At 31.6% G+C, this 20,001-nt stretch overlaps 1 protein-coding gene and 1 long non-coding RNA gene across 2 annotated transcripts in view; one reads left to right on the top strand and one right to left on the bottom strand.

The window, feature by feature from the left end:
- Positions 1-8,997: 8,997 nt before the first annotated feature.
- On the bottom strand, positions 8,998-17,509 carry LOC117932684 (pentatricopeptide repeat-containing protein At1g02150). The gene is made up of 2 exons (XM_034853959.1): positions 17,074-17,509; positions 8,998-10,726 (listed from the first exon to the last, which is right to left on the bottom strand). The coding sequence occupies exons 1-2, from the start codon at positions 17,404-17,406 to the stop codon at positions 9,476-9,478; spliced, it is 1,584 nt and encodes a 527-aa protein (XP_034709850.1). The 5' UTR covers positions 17,407-17,509; the 3' UTR covers positions 8,998-9,475.
- Positions 17,510-19,995: 2,486 nt separating this feature from the next.
- The window catches only part of LOC117931673, an 11,565-nt gene continuing 11,559 nt past the window's right edge, over positions 19,996-20,001 (top strand). Inside the window, exon 1 of the long non-coding RNA XR_004654080.1 lies at positions 19,996-20,001. This exon is cut by the window's right edge and continues 40 nt beyond it. This is a non-coding gene — a long non-coding RNA (uncharacterized LOC117931673).

The following is a 20,001-nucleotide window of genomic DNA, read 5'->3' as shown; positions in this document are numbered from 1 at the left end:
GAAAAAGAACATCTTTGGATATGTATAGACGACTAGTGGAGACATCAAGACAAATGTAACCTTTGTGAGCCGAGGCATAGCCAAGAAACACACAAACAGTAGATCTATAGGAGAGTTTGTGGTGATTATAAGGTCTTAAGGAGGGAAAACACAAGCAACCGAAAACTCTAAGATGATGATAGTTTGGAACTTTATGAAAAAGAACTTGTAGAGGAGATTGAAAATGGAGAAGTTTAGCTGGTAGGAGATTGATGAGATAGACTGTTGTTTGAAAGGAAAATGACCAATACTTGGAAGGTAAGAAGCTTTGAGCCAAAAGGGCCATACCTGTTTCAACAAGATGGTGGATTTTCCTTTCTACCCGACCATTTTGCTAAGGTGTATGTGGACATGAAAACTAATGAACAATTCCATGAGCTTCAAGGTAAGGTTTAAATTCTATGAATTCTCCATCATTGTCGGATTGAATGCATTTGATGGTGGAATTTAACTGTTTTTCAATCATTTTTCGAAAGATAATGAAAGTGGAGAGGGCATGGTCCTTGGTGGAGAGAATAAATACAGGTATACCTGGAATAATCATCAATGAAAAGAAGAAAATACCATGCACCTAATGTGGAAGGAGAAGGAGCAAGACCCCATAAGTCAGTGTGAATAAGGACTAAGGGTTGGGATGCATGAGAAGATGACAAAGAATAAGGTAAAGAATGAGACTTAGCTAATGGACAAATTTTACATGGAGCAATTTTATTAATCTAAAATGAAACAGAAGGATTACAAGAGGCTAAAACCTTGGAAAGAATAAGAGCTACTAGGTGTCCAATTTGGAATGCCAAATTGCACCAGGAGTGAGAGCAGGAACAGAGCTTGTAGACACAAAAGCATGAGTAGATGATGAAAAAGGAAACTCATATAGACCATCCCTAAGCCATCCCTTGAGAAGTGTCTGCTTGGTGACCTGATCTTTGACAAAGAAATGGGTTCAATGAAACTAAAAAAAGACAACATTATCAGTGCAAAATTTGGAAACACTAATGAGGTTAGTGGAGAGTTGAGGAACATGAAGAACTTGATTTAAGCAAAAAACCTTGGAAGGAAAGAAAAATGATTTATTACCTGTGTTGAGGATGGGTAAGGAATGACCATCACCAATGGTGACCTGATCAGCACCTGAGTACGGTTGAACATGAGAGAGAGTCTGAGCAGAATGACTGAGATGGTGGATAGCTCCGGTGTCAAAGAACCAGGAATCTTAATGATCTGGTGCTGTAGCAAGCATGGCTTGTAATGGAGAAGAGTCCTGTGAAGGAGATACACCATTGGTTCCTTGATAGGTGATGTCAAAACGGTAATAACACTTTACAACAATGTGTCTAAATTTACCACACAATTGGCATTGAGGGTGAGTAGGGAGGTGAGGAGGTCTGTGAGGAACGAATGAGAAAGATCTATTAGCATGTCTGTTATGAGGTTTGTTATGGGGTCTGGTATGAGAAAATGGAACCTGTTGGTGATTTCCTGAGTAATGAGATTGGAATCGGGGTTGAGGAGATTGGAATCTGGGTTGATAAGATCTGGGATGTTGGGTGGAAGGGGCAGCAGCTATGTGGGCAGCCGCAAATGGCAGGTCTGTAGATGAGGTATGCTGATGGTTTAAGCGTTGCTCATGGGTAAGCAGAATGCTATGGACGGAGTGGAGAGAAAAATCATCTTCACGGGCTGTTAAAGAGGCCACAATAGAATTGTATTCAGAACCCTATCCTCCAAGAAGTTGAAGAATATGATCAGTTTCCTTAACAGGCTCCCCAATAGCAGCAAGATTATCAGAAATAGTCTTGATCTTGAGAATGTATTCTAGCATAGGATCAGCCCCTTTCTTTGATGTCTGAAACTCAAGACGAAGTTGTAGAATACGAGCCTTGGATAAAACAGAAAAGATTTTGGGCAGAGCCATCCAAGCATCATGGGAGGTCTGAAACCCAACGATTTGGCCCATAATATCTGGTGTTAACGTGGAATACAACCAACTAAGAACCATGCGATCGAAACGTCTCCATTGCACACAAGCAGGATTGAGTTCGCCAGTATGAGCTCCTGAGGCGGGCATGGCTTGGTGTCGTCAATATATCTTCAAAGCCATTAGCGTAAACTACATTTTCCATCTAGGTTTTCCAGAGAATGTAGTTGTTACAGTCAAGTTTGATAGGGAGGGCATGGTTGAGGGATTGTAAAGAAACGGGGTTGGAGGTTGAAGAAGAAGGCAAATGAAGATCAGAAGAGTGAGTAGATGACGGCATCTTGAAAAAAAAAATCAAGAAAACAAAGCTAGCTCTGATACCATGATAGAAGTTGTTACACAGATCAGAAAATACACAGTTGGAAAGAAGAAGAATTGTCTTGTTATTCAAGAGTACATCGGTGTGGTATTTATAAGCTAGGTGAGGTGGTTAGGTGAGTTGGTTTGGGAGTTGTTACACGGTTGCTCGGTTACAACTGTGGGAGAGGAGGTTAGGTTAGGATTTGTTTGGTTATCACTTCTATCTATATTTTGTTTTAAAAAAATGTTATTCATATCATCTTTTGACTACATGTTTATTAATATTATAGTTTTTTATTAGATTTAAAAAAGTATATAACTATTCTATTAATTAAGTCTTATAACCATTTTTCCTATTATAATTACTTAACTAGTCCTATGACTCATTTATGTAATATAATTGAAAACGATCGATTTCATCCATAAAATAATGTTATATCCATATTTTATGATAATTTCTTTCACTATTTTGATATGAAATATAATCATTTCAATTTTTTATTTTTTTATTTTTTTTTAGCAAATCATGATTTGAGGTTTTAAAATTTAAATTAATAAAATATCAAAAAAGGATCCTTAACTACTCAAAACACTATCTTATTATTATTATTATTGTTCATCTCTTTTATCTGACTAATCTTTTCTTAATTTCAAGGGGAAAATGGAAAAATAAAAAGTAGAAAGTATATTTTAAGCACTAAATATTCCCTTTTTAATGCTCATATATTTATATTTGATTAGCTTGAAATTCAAAATTTTTATTTTTGAATTTAATGTTTTTTCTTCTAACTTTATTTTGATTTTCTTCTTTAATTTCACTTTTATTTTATTTGTTCTTTACACAATTAAATATCTTATTTAACATTAAAAAATTCAATTTATTTGTAAGCCTCACCATAATAAATAAATAAATAAAAATATATATTGAAATTATAGTATTTTCAATCATATTTTTTTCTTGATTGACACCTAGAAGTGTCACCTTGCACATTATCTTCAATTATATTTTAAATTTAATAGGCACATAAGATATAGTTTTAACTATTTCTTATTTTTTAATTTGTGATTTTTAACATATTTTTTTCTATTTATATAAAATAATATTTTTGATAATAAGTTTTTTCATACACTACATGCATTGTCTGTGCACTGTAACTAGTATTAATTAAGTCATTTCTATAACTATCTTGTACATCCTCCAAGCACATTATATACTAATGTGGTCAAAGGAAAAATTAATATGAGTGACATTTCCTTTCTTAAATATTTTATCAACTATTTATATTGAAAATGGCATTATTTTCGATACATAAAAGTATTTTATGAAAAGTTAAGGTCATATTATCTAACTATAAATAGCTTAAGTACTCAATCTCTATTTTATAATACTATGCATCTTGAACTAAAATATATTGAATTCATATTAATTACTTAATCAATACTTTTCTTTCACATAAACATGCCTAGACATTCCTTTGAGTACAAGGTATGAGCTTTCATTAATTGCACACATGATTAAAACTTTATCATTATATAAAATAAAATAAAATAAATAAATATATATATATATATATGAAATTTTTAATATCTTTTCATTAATTTTGTACTTTTAAAATGGGGGTGTAAAATATATGATTTACTATGGTTTAAAAGGGATATATTTTGCTTTCTAAGTAGATGGAAAGAAGCATTGTTGTGTTGATATGTAATTTTTTTTAAAACTTATGTGTGAAAAGATCACTTAAGAAGCTTAATCCTTGAACAAATACAACAACCACAAATGAATCCAATCATGTTAAAAAAATAAAAAGACATTTTCTCCATCTAAGTAAAGATCCTCTTTGCTATAAAGCTTAGGATTCTAGAGTTGATTGTGGGTCATTTTTCAAAAAACTATGTTAATTCTTTTAAAGAATGCTTCATGTTTTGTTTATATCATGCAATGTTGAGTTGTTACAAAATATAACTTTATTATTTTAAGATTATTAATTTATTGATAAATAAAATATTTATTTATTATATTATATTTATCAATTTATCTTTATTGAAGTAATACTATATTCTTAATTTTAAATATAAATAATTTATTTTTAAAGTATATATTTTTTATTTCAACAATAATTTGTAATTTAATATTTTTTAATTAAAATTTAAAGTTAAAAAAATTACTTGAAACCTCATTTGTCAATGAAAGTTTCAGTTAAAAATGAAGTCTCAATTGAGAATTACGGTTTCATTTCAAAAATGAAATCTTAGTTGGCAATTGATGTTTCAACTTAAATTTTGAAAAAAAAAAAAATTATATTTTTTATGACATGACTCCTACATGACAGTAAAAATGTTAATTTGAACATAAGTTTTATAAAGTGGTTAGATCTTATATTTTTTTTCTATAAAAGGGCTATTTTGCCGCAAAACTCGTTGAATGTTGCTATTAATTACTAAAGGGCAATATAATTACTTATATCGCTTTGGAATAGCGTGATTCACAGTCTATTTTTGATCCATCTATTGAGGATGAATAGTTAAATGTCATATTATTAAGAGATTTTTTGAAATGTTTTAATGGTGCAACACTAACTTTTTCTCAAATTTATGTATCAGCCTATTGTCTAGTTATTCATCAACGATATAATGTATTACATGTTTTTACTACATATTAGGATAGATATCTCATTGTAATATAAATAATGTTTATCATCCCAATGACATGCTAATGCATGGTACTAGGACCATCAAACTTAATGGTGGTCAAAGTACCCATTAATGTCCTAGCAAGTGACATATCAACAGAATCAACCTAAGAGCGTTCTTCCACAAACTTCATATATTCCTTAGCACTTTTAGTTTTAGGAATTATGGACTTAATGTTGTTTGTTATAGTCATTTGCATAAACATTAGCTAGCTTAGTCTATTTGATCTTTCCCATGCTTTATGGAAAGACCTCTGTTCATCGTTTGGATTGCCAAATCAAATCAAGACCTAGAACTCCCAAATGAACCTAGACTTATTCACACCAATCAAGAAAGTTAAGCCCATTAAACATTACAACAGATGAAGCTTGCGAATAAAGAGAAACAACAAATGTTGCAATAAATATAAAGTGCTTACACATTAATGCTTTGAGTTATAAACTTGAACATATAATTCAAATTCAAACAAAAATCATTTAAACATTAATTTGCATATTGACGTTCTCCTTTGGTGATACAACAATACATAACATAAACATAATTAATGCTTAATTTTAATTTTCACATAGTTGGCAATTATATACACTCTAACATGACATGTCTGCTATGTTTGGATACGTTAAACACATCAAATTAAGCATACTAATTAACCACAACCATGTCCATAAATTATAAAAATAGTTAATCAACCTTTGGGAAATTCTTAAATATTTTATAATAAATGAACTTCAATGTACCCATAATAAAAGTAAATATACATAATCATGTCATCCCATTTATAAGTATCACATAATTATGGGTAATTGAATTTATTCAATTTGATATCCATGAGACATTTTGTTTGATCACATTGGTGAATAAAAACAAACATAATATGAATTTCAATTAAATAAAATTTTCATTCATACTAGACCTTCATATTACCATTATTTGAAAAAAATGAAACATACCCAATTAATGACTCAACACAACATTCTTATATATATATATATATATATATGCTAAGATAAAAAACAAAAAACTCATGCATATAACATGAGATAAACCACTTATTTGGTGTTAACATAAATTTTCAAGGCCATAGTAATCAACTCTAAACACTAAGAAACATGGTGACATAAAGGCTAAGCACGATAGCTTCTGTTGAGACCAATAAGAATAAGTCAATTTGTTACAATATGTCAAAATAAATATAATATATATTTGTACAATAAATCAATATGTTATAGAATGCTAAAAACTAAAATTAAAATATAGTATTTATTTGTAAATTAAATAATTTTATCCGTGAAATGAGTCACTCTGACCTAAGAGTTGTGCCCTATCTCAAACACTCAATTTTACCTTCATGTAGTATAATCCATCAACAATAAAAGTCCTTGTATGTTTAAAATTAATTTTATTTAATAAAACAATAAAACAAAAATAAAACCTTATCTTTCAAAAAGCTATTATCTTTAAAGGAAAATTATAAGTTCTTAAACTACGAGCTCTCATACTAAATGTTGGTAATTTATTAAATTATCATCATGCAAAATAATAAAAACTCTAATTTTTCTTTTATAAATCATAACAGCATTAAAGGTCCTAGAATCGTAAACTAGCTTTGATATCAAATGTTAGTAATTTATTAAATTCTTATAAAACAAAACAATAAAAACTCTTAACTTTTTCATAAATCACAATACCTTAAGATCTTATAACAATATGATTTTCAAATATTAGTAATTTATTAAATTCTCATAATACAAAATAATAAAAACTTTTTAACTTTTTCATAAATCATAATACCTGAAGATCTTATAACAATATGATTTTCAAATATTAGTAATTTATTAAATTCTCATAATACTAAACAATAAAATTCTTAACTTTTTCATAAATCATAATACTTGAATATTGTAGACCAATATGATTTTCACAATAGAAATTTGAGAGAAAACATATCTTGATTCATGAGAGATTTATTGAAGAAAAATCAAATGTAAGGGCAAACTGTGTTTCTCTCTCTTGACCCCTTAAGCTTGATGGATGTTTTCTTGGAGAAAAAAAAATGACATCTCTTTTTGGATAGAGAGTAGACCAATTTTTTTTCTTTTAAATATATTCATTATCCCACTTTCCATCAAAGTAGGCAATTAGTTATCAACATTTTCTCAAAGATGACTAGTAGGATTTTAGCAAATATTATTTATTTATTAAACCATAATTGATATAAGACTAAATGACACGTGGGCCACTTCATTAAAAAAAAATGCTAACTACAAATGTGATCCTTTCTTATGATAAATTTATGAAAATTGAAAAAAATTAATTATTTTAATATTGCTCAAAATATTAGACTACAAGAAAACAAATGTATAGCCACTTTTGCTTCAAATGATATAATGATCTATTTTGATGGCAATTGGTCATGAACATCATACTAAAACATTTGATGTTATATGATCCCCACAAAGACATGATCATTGGAGCCGACTTTTCATATTGGGCAGCTGCCATTGCCTAATCCATGCCTGTCGATCTGGTGGTACTGCTCATGAACAATTTATGATAATTAGTAAATAATAATATCATAATTATTAAATGCTAAAATAAGTTTTGTAGGCAACCACGCCCTTAATACAACTTTTATATTTTTGTCATTTTCTATTTAGTCAAAGACATATAAATTTGATAGGCAACAATAAACAAAGTTTATTTCTCATATTTTAAATTTGTGATCCTTTAAAATAAATCTATTTTTTATATACCTGCTTGAAATTAGACTAGGGTTCTAATACTTACCAAGAAAAACCTAGAGATTGAAGAACAATGTCTTTTGCTCCTCTGGTGCTTGCTCATGGTTGCTTATAAGTCACCATAAAAGAATAACAAATGAAATTTCTCCCTATTAAGAAGAATGATCAATAATTCAGTGAGAATATAAAGAAGAAACATTAATTTCAAAAATGAAAAACCAATAAGACCAATTTCTTGTTTTCTATTTTTAAAATCGGAAAATAATAATAACTTTTATATAAGATACAAAAAATTTTTAAAACTTTTATTGAATATTAGTAACATTTACATAAGATTCAAGAATTTTAGTGGCTTATATTAGAAAAGTAACGGTTTCAATCAACTTTTCCATGTTTGCATTATTATATTTAAGTAATTTAATTACGGTTTTATTTGTAAAGTACTATTTTCTAGTTTTATATTTACTTGAAAATTTTAAAATTAAAATAAATGCATAATCTTGTTTTTAATGCAGCCAAAAATTTGTAAATATCACCATTTCTCATGTTAAATCTTTCAAATGTTCATATAATCTTTATAATTATTATAAAAATATTTATTATATTTATTATGATTATAACGCTATAAAATAAAATAAATATAATTCCGTAATTCTTTTTCTTTGAATTTTTTTTTTCTCTCCATTTGTTTCTTTACTTTTACAATACATTACTAGAAAAAAAAATTTATCCACAAAAATTCTTACTTATCTCATATTTAGAAATTACTTTTGATGGAGGTATTTGCTTTATTAATATTTTATAATGAATGCATGTTCAACCAAAAGCCTTGCCCTTGAGGCCATACCCTAGAAACCTCTTTAATTAATTAGTTTTGGTAAAATAACACATTATACCCATACCTTCCCCTATATCTCAATTTAGTCCCTACACCCTTTTCTCATAAACAATTTCAACCTTAAACCATGTACAAATATCAAATAAGTCTTTTGTTAAAATGTTGTAAATAAAAAAACTCATATGATAAATATGTAAATAAATTAACGTATCCAAATATATTATATAAAAATTCATACCAATGTCTATGTAGTTATCACATGAGTTTTTTCATCCATTTTTGTCAAAAAATCTTAATCGAATGACTTATTTAACATTTGGGTCTTAAGTTAAGATGAAATTACTTAAGAAAAAAGAAAGTTTAGGGAGTAAATTGAAACATGAAAGTACTGCAAGAGTGTGGATGTGTTGGCAATTTAAACAGTACTGAATCACTTCATCATGCTGAATTTGGATGAGGAGAAAGGCACAAAAGACTACACACAACTCACTATTTGAATCCCAGTTCATGAACCTCTGATAAAATACACTCTTCCAGCCTTAAAACTAAGATGAGAATAATTTGATTGTTCACAGGCTACAAAAGAGTGTGTAACAGATCTGTTCAACTCTAAAGCAGAGAGAACACAGAGATGGGAGTCTACTCACATGAGAAAATGGGATATTCTAACGATCAGATCTTCATGTATGAATCTGCAAATTGAAGGAGATACCATAGAGAGGTTCTAGATTCCACGCAGCAACTTCAGCATACAATGACTGTCATGAGAAGGTAATAAGAGGTCTTCTTTGTGACCCGACGAGGACCCGCTTTATGATGATATAACAGCACCTTGTATCCTAGCAAATAATGTGACCAAATGGTATAAAGCTTGCAAAAGAGTTGTCACAAGCCACTCTGGAATTGGTTTAGAAGCGTCTCTGCTCCATCATCTTCATCTTCATCAATGTCATTGTCCGCACCCGTTCTATCTTTCTCATTTGACAGTTCATTACCAGTGACAGACCCATTATGGAGACCGAAAAGAGAAGCATAAGGTTCATCTTCAAGACATCCCACTTGCCTCAACAAACCCATCAAAGCTTCCTTAGTTGCTGTGTCAGCTTCTTCCTCACAGAGGTCAAGGAAGGCAGACACGTTAACAGGCTTTGGTTTCCAACCATTTGATCCCTCTGCTAAAACAGCTCTCTTGAAGCAAGATAGAGCATCAGAGATCTTCTTCACTCCAGTATTTCCCTCTGCAAGAATCTCCCATGTAGTTGAATTCGGCTTTCCTCCTGCCTCAATCATGTGGTCCAGAAAGCCCTCAGCTTTCTCCAAAAACCCTTCTTTAACATAACAACTCAAGAGAAGATTTCCTATTCTGGGATCATAGCTCGACTTAATTGATAGCCATTCTTCATAAATCTTTTCTGCCCCTTCCAAATCACCCACCCTAACTAGAGAAGAGATCAAAGCATGGTAACCCAAATTTGGGATGTTGGGAAATTTTGATTTATAAATGTTCCACACTCGATCAACCTCTGCTTTGTTACCAGTACTACCATATAGACTAATGAGATAATGGTAAGGCATCCGATCCCGGTTAGTGATTCTACTCTCAACCTTCTTCAAGCATTCTTCAGCTTTTTCAAACTGCCCTAGCTTAATGTACATTGTAGCCATTGTGCTGAATGTAGTCCAGTTGGGATTAATGGTTCTCTCCAGTTTCATCTGCTCAAACACTTGTTCCATCCTTTCAGTGGATTCACAAGATGATAACCAGATATTATATGAATAAATATCTAGTTGTATGTTTTTATTCATCATCTCTAAAATCATTGATTGGACTTTATCAAGCTCCTTGAGGTTCATGTATAGTGTCATCATCACGTTAAAAGGGAGAGGAGTTGTGGCATAACCTTTATTTCTCAGTTTTTCAATTAAAATTTCGGCTTTGTCTCTCATTTTTGCCTGCACATAAGCATTCAGAAGAGCCCCATATATTCGCTTGTCCTTCAAGGTATCTGGCAACCTCGAGAAGTAATCTTCAGCACTTGAAACTCCACACACTTTGGCAATTAGATCTAATTGAATAGCAGCGTCACTGGAGGATAATCTAAACCTCTCTCCTCTGTTGTTCATCCACTCATACACCTGCAAAATGTTTGAGAAGTTCATATATAATACAAAAGTAGAACATGGCAAATGACAAGAAGGGATTAAAAAATATAAAAAAATAAAAATAAAAATAAATAATAAAAACCTTAAAAAATCATGTTAGACAATGTTTAACTCTGAAATAGAAAGACCACAAGATGAGAATAGCACAAAATCCATGAATAAAACATCCATTATACCATAAGCAAACAATTAACACAATCAATAATGATCAACAAAACACTAATCAGGTTGCTCCAAGGTCTAATCCAACCAAAGGTGCTCATGGATGCAAAATCTAGATTGGCATGAGCATCCATTCAGTTCAAAACATTAAGCCCAAGCACATAACGTGAATATAAGATTTATCCTAACAAATAACAACTGCTAGGACAAAACGATAATTTTTATGTACCTTATCAGATAAATCAGTTGCTCATCATTATTTAAAAGTTTATTCCCTTTGTGGATATTGCTACTCAAGCAATGGAATGTATTATTATATATACTAGTAGGTGAAACATGTCATATTATCCTTGCATTCGCTATACACATAAAGGCCATTATTATGCCTCAAATAAAAAAATAAAAAATAATAATAATAAAAAGAAAATAAATAACAGAAAAAAAGATTAAAAATTTTAGCATAGTAAAATACCACACCCAGAATCATGACAGTGTCTACTAAATGGCAAAACATCAGGGTCCCAACAAATTAAGCAATTCCAGGCAAGATGGCATTAACCTGGACCTTAAAGCTTTAAACCCTATCTTCTTCTTTTCATTGATCTTGTTCTACTATGCTACACTATTTTCTTATATAAAACATGCATTACTTTTCAAGGCTGTAAGGGCACTCTTCTATTTCCTCTGACTCTGTGGGTCAGACTGCTGGGTCTACAACATGTTTATGCTCATTATGCACCCCATAAAAACAAAAATGTTTCTGATCATTACATTGCAAGTTTAAGCATCACTATTTTAACTAGTTCTATCCCCTCATTTCCCCTTCTAAATACTAACATTAGTCTCACCAACACTGTCACAGAAAGGAGCATCTTGTTGGGCATAACTGCTCTTCATCTTTACCATTCCAGTAAGAATGTTTGAAATTTGTTTCAAACCATTCCGCATAAGGTATATGTTGGAATGATAAAAGTTGCAATTCAATCCGCAGAATGAAGTTCTACCTTGAGTCTAGAAAATATTTCCTTTTATTAAAAAAAAAAAAATCATTTTGTTAAGAAAAAGAGACACCCAGAAGATGGTTGGTGTGGCTGCAACCATTTGAGGAAGATGGCAGTTGGGAAGATTGTTGTCTTTCTGTTGACATTCAGCTAAGCTGAAACCATTATTAAGCTGAAATCAAGGAAATGGAAGAAGAGAAAACCCTTCTCATTGAACAAAAAAACTAAATTAAAAATATAGAGACAAAATCTATATAAAGAGCTCAGTAACAGCTGTACCATAACGAGCTCAGTAACAGCTGTAACAAAATAACAAAAAAAAAAACAGTTACAACAAATAAAATATGTACATGACCTCATAACCATGGCTCCAAATTGGGATATAATGCCTGCTCAGGGCAAGAGGTGTGATGCAATATGGTCTGAAGTAGATATCTGCTTGCTTGTCAATTATGTGTACCTAGGTTGACTGCCCCTCTCCCTCCTTCCACAGAAGATTGCAACTATCATTGAAGATGTAAAATTTTCCAATGATGTTTTATAGAGGGCACAATACCATCTATTCCTCAGGGAAGGAATAGGGTGCCCATGCCCTTGTCAATTGGCTATATTGAAGGGGAGCAGGATTCTTCCCACCTTCTCCTGCTAGTTCTGGCAGTACTAATCTACTTCCTGCATCCATGATTCTATATTCGTTTTGATCCAACCAACTTGGGGAGAATCCCAAGACAACAAATGACTTGGGAGACTTTCTGCAAGAGAGCCAGGACTCATGGTTGGTAAAGGTTGATTATATTTTTTTCAAATAAAGAACTTCTGAAGGGGACATCTTCTTTTGAGAAATAAAATCATTGGATAGGACCAGATTTTATACATACAAACAACCGCAACTTCTGGAAAGATCCTTTTTCCGTTGAAAATGAATTAATTTTTATAGGACCAGATTTTATGCATGTTTAGAGCAATTTAATGGAACTTGAAGTAGTCTTGTAGTCAACTTTCTTTTTCCTTCATGTTCTCCTGTTTCTGGTCTCTATTTCATTTATAATTCTGCTGTTGAAAGAGGAGTAATTTCCATTGTATCATTACCAATTATGAGTTACAGTTCATGCCATAGCCTAACACTTCATGCTACTGCAGCAACAAGACTAAACAAGACCTTTTGTCTCTAGTCCTTTCTATGTGGCCTGAACTAAGGATGGAGATTTTCCAGATCCATGACCTAGAACTAATTATTTTGAAGTTTTACACAATCATGGAAAGATTGTAGTTCTATTCTAATGAAGTTGCTAAATAGTCAATTTGTGGCTTTAAAGCTTTTATTTATGATTTAAACCAATTACAAACACCCCCCAAACAACCCCAATAGACCCTTAATCTCATCCACAAAAAGTTCTATTCCATCTATTTCTAATCACCTCTAATCCTTTCCAGAGAAAACCCCCAACCCAATTACCATTGTAGGGATGAACTTCAAATGATTCTGCATCAGTCAGTGGTTGGGTAGCTTTCTCCCTCTTCGTTAGGAGAAGTTTCATCACATGTCATGATCTTGTTTGGATTAACTAGTACAGGAATTTGTGTTTCTTTGCCATAGTCACAAGCAAACTCATTGTCTCCATGTTAATATCTAATTTGGCACAAACAAATGGACCTATAAACATGCATTGTGTCTCCAGGTTGACTTTTTTTTTTCTTTTTTTCTTTTTTTTTTTTGTTGATAGGTAAAATAGATGTACATTATAAAAGAAACACCAAAAGAGTGTCCCAAAGTACACAAGGAGTATATAAAGAGCGCCAACAGCGCCATCAAAAAGAAAAAGGGCCTAACAAAAAACAGCACTCCTCAACAAGCCCCTATTCAATCCACAAAATCTACAATAGAGAAAGAGCCTAAAACTATAAACAATTTGGACCAAGCCCACAAATTACAAAGAAAAGCAAGCTTAATTCCCTTATCAGAAAGCTCTTTGTTATCAAACACCCTATTGTTCCTTTCTTTCTTGACCATCCACAAAAGACACAAAGGAGCAACCACCAAGCCTTTTCCTTTTCCTACCCACAAAAGACCCATGCCAACTTGAAAGCAACTCTCTCACTAAAGAGGGCAGCACCCATAACACGCCAAACAAAGAAAACAGTAGGTGTCAAACAACCCGAGTCTTGTCACAGTGAATGAGAATGTGATATTAACTGATTTTTCCTCTTCATGACAAAGAAAGCATTTGGTTGCCACTAACCACCCTCTCCTTTTTAAAAGATCCAATGTTAAGACTTTACCCCAAGTAGCCTCCCAAGCAAATAAGCTCACTTTAGGAGGCACCCAAGAATTCCAAATAATTGCAACTTAGAAATTTGAAGGACACCCTGGCTCCAAAACCTTGTATAGAGCTTTAACAGAAAAGGTTCCACTCTTTTCCCTTGCCCACACCAATCTATCCTCCTTATTGCTGCCCACCCTCCATGTTTGCAATCTCAAGAAAAACCTTTCAACCAAATCCATCTCCCAATCATTGAGCCTCCTGGAGAAGTGGGGATCCAACAACCCCTAGCAGAAGAAAGGCTTCAAACATTTGTCATCCAAACCTCCTTGGAAATGGTTAAAGCAAATAGAGAAAGGAAAGAAGATCTTAGCGGTTCATCTCCACAACACTTGTCTAACCAGAATCTCACCCTCCTCCCATTACCCACAGAGAAAGTCACTTTGCTTCCCAAAAGGTCCCAATCCTTCCTTATGGCTTTCCAGAGACCAAACCGATACCCATCTCTCACTTTGCTAGACCTCCACCAACCTTCCTCTTCCCCCACATTTTTTGCTAATGACTTTTTGCCAAAAAGGTCCCCTATCCATTGCAAAACGCCAACTCCACTTACTCAACAAAGCTTTATTAAGGGACATCAAGTACCTCACCCCCAACCTTCCCTTGCTTTTATCGGAGTAGATAATAGCCCACTAAACCAAATCAGATTTCTGCTCCAAGGCCCCATCTCCCCAAAGAATGTCTCTTTGGATTCGCTCTAGCCTCAACCTGACTATTCTCGGGATAAAAAAAAAAAGGACAAAAAAAAAATAGGCATGTTGGAGATTGTGCTACAAATTAGAGTGAGTCTCCCACCCTAGGACAAGTATTGCCTTTTCCACAAAGCCAGTCTTCTGCGCAACCTTTCCTTTACACCATCTCAAACTACAACAAACTTAAAAGGAGCACCTAACGGGAAACCCAAATAAGTAGAGTGAAAGGCACCAACCTTACACCCAAACTCTTTAGCCAGCTCATCAACATTCTTCACGCTCCCCACTGGAATTAGCTCACTCTTTTCCAAGTTAACCTTTAGCCTAAAAAAGGTCTCGAAACACATAAGCAACCAACACAAGTAGGTCAACTAATCATGAAAAGACTCACAAAAAACTAAGGTGTCATCAACAAACAACAGATACGAGACCTCCACCCCCTTTCCACCTCTGCCATTCACCCACCAACCCAACAAAAAGCCACCGCTCTTAGGCCTTTTAAGCAAACAAATGAGAGCCTCCATGAAAATCACAAATAAGTAAGGTGAGAGAGGATCTCCCTACCTCAAGCCCCGTAAGCTATGAAAGAAACCTGAAGGAGACCCATTAACAAGGACCAAGAAGCTCACAATAGAGACACACCACCTAATCCCATCTTGTTAAGTATCATCTAAATTCCATCTTGTTAACCTGAACTAGGCAATTATGTAATTGAAGATTCATCCGAATTCCATTTATAAATCACAATTTTACTAAACCTTACTCAAACCAAAAGAACAACCTGGGAACTGATTATAACCTCAACAAGTGCTTGATACCCATTAAAACTATTTGATAACACAGAACCCCTTATTCCTACTACAAGGAGTTGACCACATAAAATCCTTCTCTTCAATTCGACTGTAATTTTAGGACCATACTCACCCTCATGTTTTAAAAATAAAATAAAAATCCCCCAAAAAGTAAAATAAAAAACAATTGAATCAGATCTTGCCTTCTTATACCCCATTTCTTTTCTATATATTTATATATATATATATATATATATAATATATATATATATATATATATATATATATATATATATATATATATATATATATATATATATATATTTTGGAAGATGGGCAGTCTTGAAGAAGCGCACATAAACTCATCACCCTCCTAAGAGGAAACAACCATCCAAGTATCAAAAACCATGAAAAGTGAAGCATAAAACTAAAACTAGATTTGTGGCACGTACCCAAAAGTGAGACAGCACTGAACAAAATAAATCCACCAACCTACTGAAGATACTTTATCATTTCAAAAATATTCTCTTGAAGTAGCAGAATTCCCTGAATCAAAATACAGGGGGAAAAACAAAATTGAACCAGCACTAGGTTTACTTCAAGAGTGATCCTTCAGAACATAATCAATCATAAATTAATTCATAACTTTACCAGACCAACATATCAACTGCAATAATTTCTACTACCAGTAATTTAAAAACCCATTAAAATATCCACATGGAAAAACAAAACCTGAAACTAGGCTCACAGGTAACTTTTAACTAGCCGGTTTACAGACCAATAGTTTTTTCCTTTCCAGATGGGTTCCAACTTTGCCCTAATTTGGAACCCATGACCTACTTTAGACAACCAAGATATTCCAATCATTCAACATACGCAAATAGAAGTCATAAAATTTCTGAATTATCCATCCAATTTCCAGCTGAATGTTAAAAGTACTATGAAAAATATACTGAATCAAGAGTAGACAATTCAAGTAAAGTAACCAATCATAGCAATGTCTAGCAAAAGCACCAAACACCCAAAAACTAAGAAATTAACATAAACTGAAATTTGGTTTACCACCAAACATGATATTATACTGCATGAAACCAATGTGGATAATCCACAACGAAAATCCAAGCAATTCAAAGCATTTCATACAAAAATAACAACTGCCCATAAAGCAAAATATCAAATAGAAACTAAAATTTGGTTTCTTAAATCAAACATAAGAGTGTACTGTACAGGAAAAAATTTACAAAGAAAAAAAACTGCACAAAACAAACCAAACAATTGAAAGCATTTCAAACAAAAAGACTAAACGCCCATGTACCAAAACAGCAAGCATAAATCAGAAACAATGACCTATACCTCAAGAGCCATCTTAAATCGCTTGAATTTCCTCAGTTCTTTGACAACCCTACAAAGCTCCCACTTGGTAAGCCTCTTTCCTTCATTTTCCCACTGGTTCAACACACTAGCAGAACCCATTTCAGGATTCTCCATCAGAGAGATTCTCCTATACACAGCGTTCCACTTCACCAAAGGCCTCCTCTCGTAGTCCACAGTTCCATAGCTATGAATCTGTGAAATTGAGCAAGTGATTGAATGTTTACGATAGTTTACACTTCGAGGCAGAGTGAAACTGGGAAACCCAGAAAGCTGCTGGTGCAGAGGAGGAGATATAGTGAACTGGAGAAGCATTTTTCGATATGGGTTTTGGAGAAGTGTCGAACCCTGTCAACTCTGAATTGGGTTTTGAAATCAAACAGCTTCAAAAGGTTGATGTCGTGAAGAAGATAAGTCTACTACCGAGGCCTGTTTAGGTCGAAGGATAATAATAATAATACTATTATTATTATTATTATTTGTGAAAGAAAAAATATAGGAGTATAATTAGTAACCGTTTTTAAAAACAGTTCTAAAAAATAGATTTTAAAAATTTTTCTTTAATATTTCATAAAATAAAAATTTATTTAAAAACATAAAATATTTTTAACTTATTTTTAATATTTTAAATATATTTTAAAAATAATTTTTATGTCAATTTTTTATTTTTAATTATTTTATATATTTATATAATTATTTTTTTAAACAATCCTAATAAATAAGTTATTACTAAACTTGTTTTTCTTTTTCTTTTTTTAAGATTAGAAGTATGTTCTTCAAAACTATTACCAAAAAAGCCCTAACTTTTTAGAGTGCACTATTAAACCTATTTTTTGTATATTTTATTGTTTATTTTTTATAAATAAAAAATAAATTTCATTTATACCATAAGCCAATATTTTTACAATGATAGATGAGGAGAATCATTAACCTTTTCCTCTAAAAGATTTTAAAAAGAATAATAAAATAAAAGTAATTTTTATACTTTGAGAGTGCAAAGTTATGTTTATTTTGCTCCAATATATTGTAATAAAAATGCATTTTTAATTATATAAAATAATTCTCTCTAAGATATTTCAAAATCATTCCATCTTTTCTCACTAATAATTTTTCTTTCCATTTTGCAAAATATATATATTTGATTAATATACAATGTAAAGATTGGATGACAAATTATAGTAAGAGGGGTGCCTCCTTTGAAACTAAAATAATTTTTACAAAAAGGGATATTTGTTTTCTTGCTACTACAAGGTGATTATAGATTAAATTTTTATTTAAATCTAAAAAACATTTTATTAAAAATGACGAGATGATATAATATTTGAAAAAATAGCATCTCCGTATCCATGATTGTGCATGTAACTTTAATATTTTTACCCTTAAACTTTTTATTAGAAATTATATTTGTATTTACCAAATTGATCTTTGTATTCACCCTATTTATATACTTACTTAAAAATAATAATTTGTATTAATACATCCACTTAAAATTGTAAAAGTATTTAAAACACCTTCTCATTATTCTCTCCTACACCCATCTTCTTCTTCCTTTTGCTTTCAACTTTATTTCTTATCAATCGCAAAACCCTAAGAAAAAATTTTCTTAGGAAAAGTTGACGCAAGATATTAGGATGAATTGTAGGTTGAACTATGGTCAACAATTATAACCACAAGTTGGCATTAAGATGATTAAAGGTTGTAGAACACTTAGGGACAATTGATGATTAAATGTAACATGTTTAGATACATAGACCCTACACTCATCTCAACACTTATATCCTTTGTGCTTGTGAATGTATCCAACAAATGTACAGGGAACCAAATGGAATTGTATTTACGAGCATTATATGGTCTCAAGTAAGGAAAACATTGACAACTAAATATCTTTAAGAAAGAGTAATCAGGTATAGGGTGAAAAAGCCTTTCCAAGGGAGATTAACCGTGAAGAACTAATGTCAGCAACCTATTGATAAGGTAAACACCAATTCCAAAAGCATCATCCCAATTTTTGAAGGGTAAAGAGGATTGAGGTAGAAGGGTCAAACCAACCTCTATGATCTGCCTATGTTTCTTTTTTATAATACCATTTTGTTTTGAAGTATTTGAATAAGATAATCTATGAGCGACTCCATTTGATTATAGGGATGGAGCTAGTGATCTAAATTCACTACCTTAGTTAATTTGACGGATTTTGATCTTGTTTAGGAGAAAGCTAATATAATATCAAAAACCAAGTGTCCCTTGAATCAACATCAACAAAGCTAATATAATATCAAAAACTATTCTTGGATGTTATTGAAGCAACAACCCAAAGATCATATTCAATTTGTTGTAATAGCTCATTATGGACAACTAAAGAATTAGAGAATGACAATTTTTTACTTTTGCCAAGTTGATAGGCAAAACAAAAATGATTTTTCTCATTCATTGAAAACTTCAAGTTACAATTTGATAGAGGAAGTTGGGTGTCCTAATTTTCTATGCCATAAACGAAAAAAATTTAATCATTCAAATACTATCTTTTAATTATATAAGTACTACTTTTAGATATTATCTTTGACATGTGAGTACATGAAACTTAAATTATTTTTAAAATTTTACTTCTATAATTTTTTTTATAGAAATATGAAAACTCATTTTTTTCTTATATTTTTAAATAATATAAATGAAAATTTTGTAATACTTAATTTTTTAAATATATTTTATTTTTAAAAATAATTAAAATGTTCTCAAAAAATATTTTTAAAAATACTATCAAATTAATCTTTTAATTTTATTTGTCTTCCCTGTTTACAAAATGTCCTATTTGAATTCAACTAAAATACTATTTTTTGCAAGAGGAAAAAAATTTAAAAATCTCCATGAGTGTGCGAAATTTGACGGAAAAGATTTTTGGAAAAACTCGTTCGG

The sequence above is a fragment of the Vitis riparia genome, chromosome 15 (genome assembly GCF_004353265.1).
Source record: "Vitis riparia cultivar Riparia Gloire de Montpellier isolate 1030 chromosome 15, EGFV_Vit.rip_1.0, whole genome shotgun sequence".
NCBI classification, from domain to species: domain Eukaryota; kingdom Viridiplantae; phylum Streptophyta; class Magnoliopsida; order Vitales; family Vitaceae; genus Vitis; species Vitis riparia.
This window is presented reverse-complemented; position numbering and strand designations above follow the sequence as displayed.

What these genes read in the sequence shown, in the direction of transcription:
- LOC117932684 (XM_034853959.1), bottom strand. Translation starts at nt 17,406, where the DNA reads ATGCTTCTCCAGTTCACTATATCTCCTCCTCTGCACCAGCAGCTTTCT. An exon ending in GATTTAAGATGGCTCTTGAG is followed by an intron (nt 10,727 to 17,073) that starts GTATAGGTCATT and finishes AACATTTTGCAG; the next exon opens with GTGTATGAGTGGATGAACAA.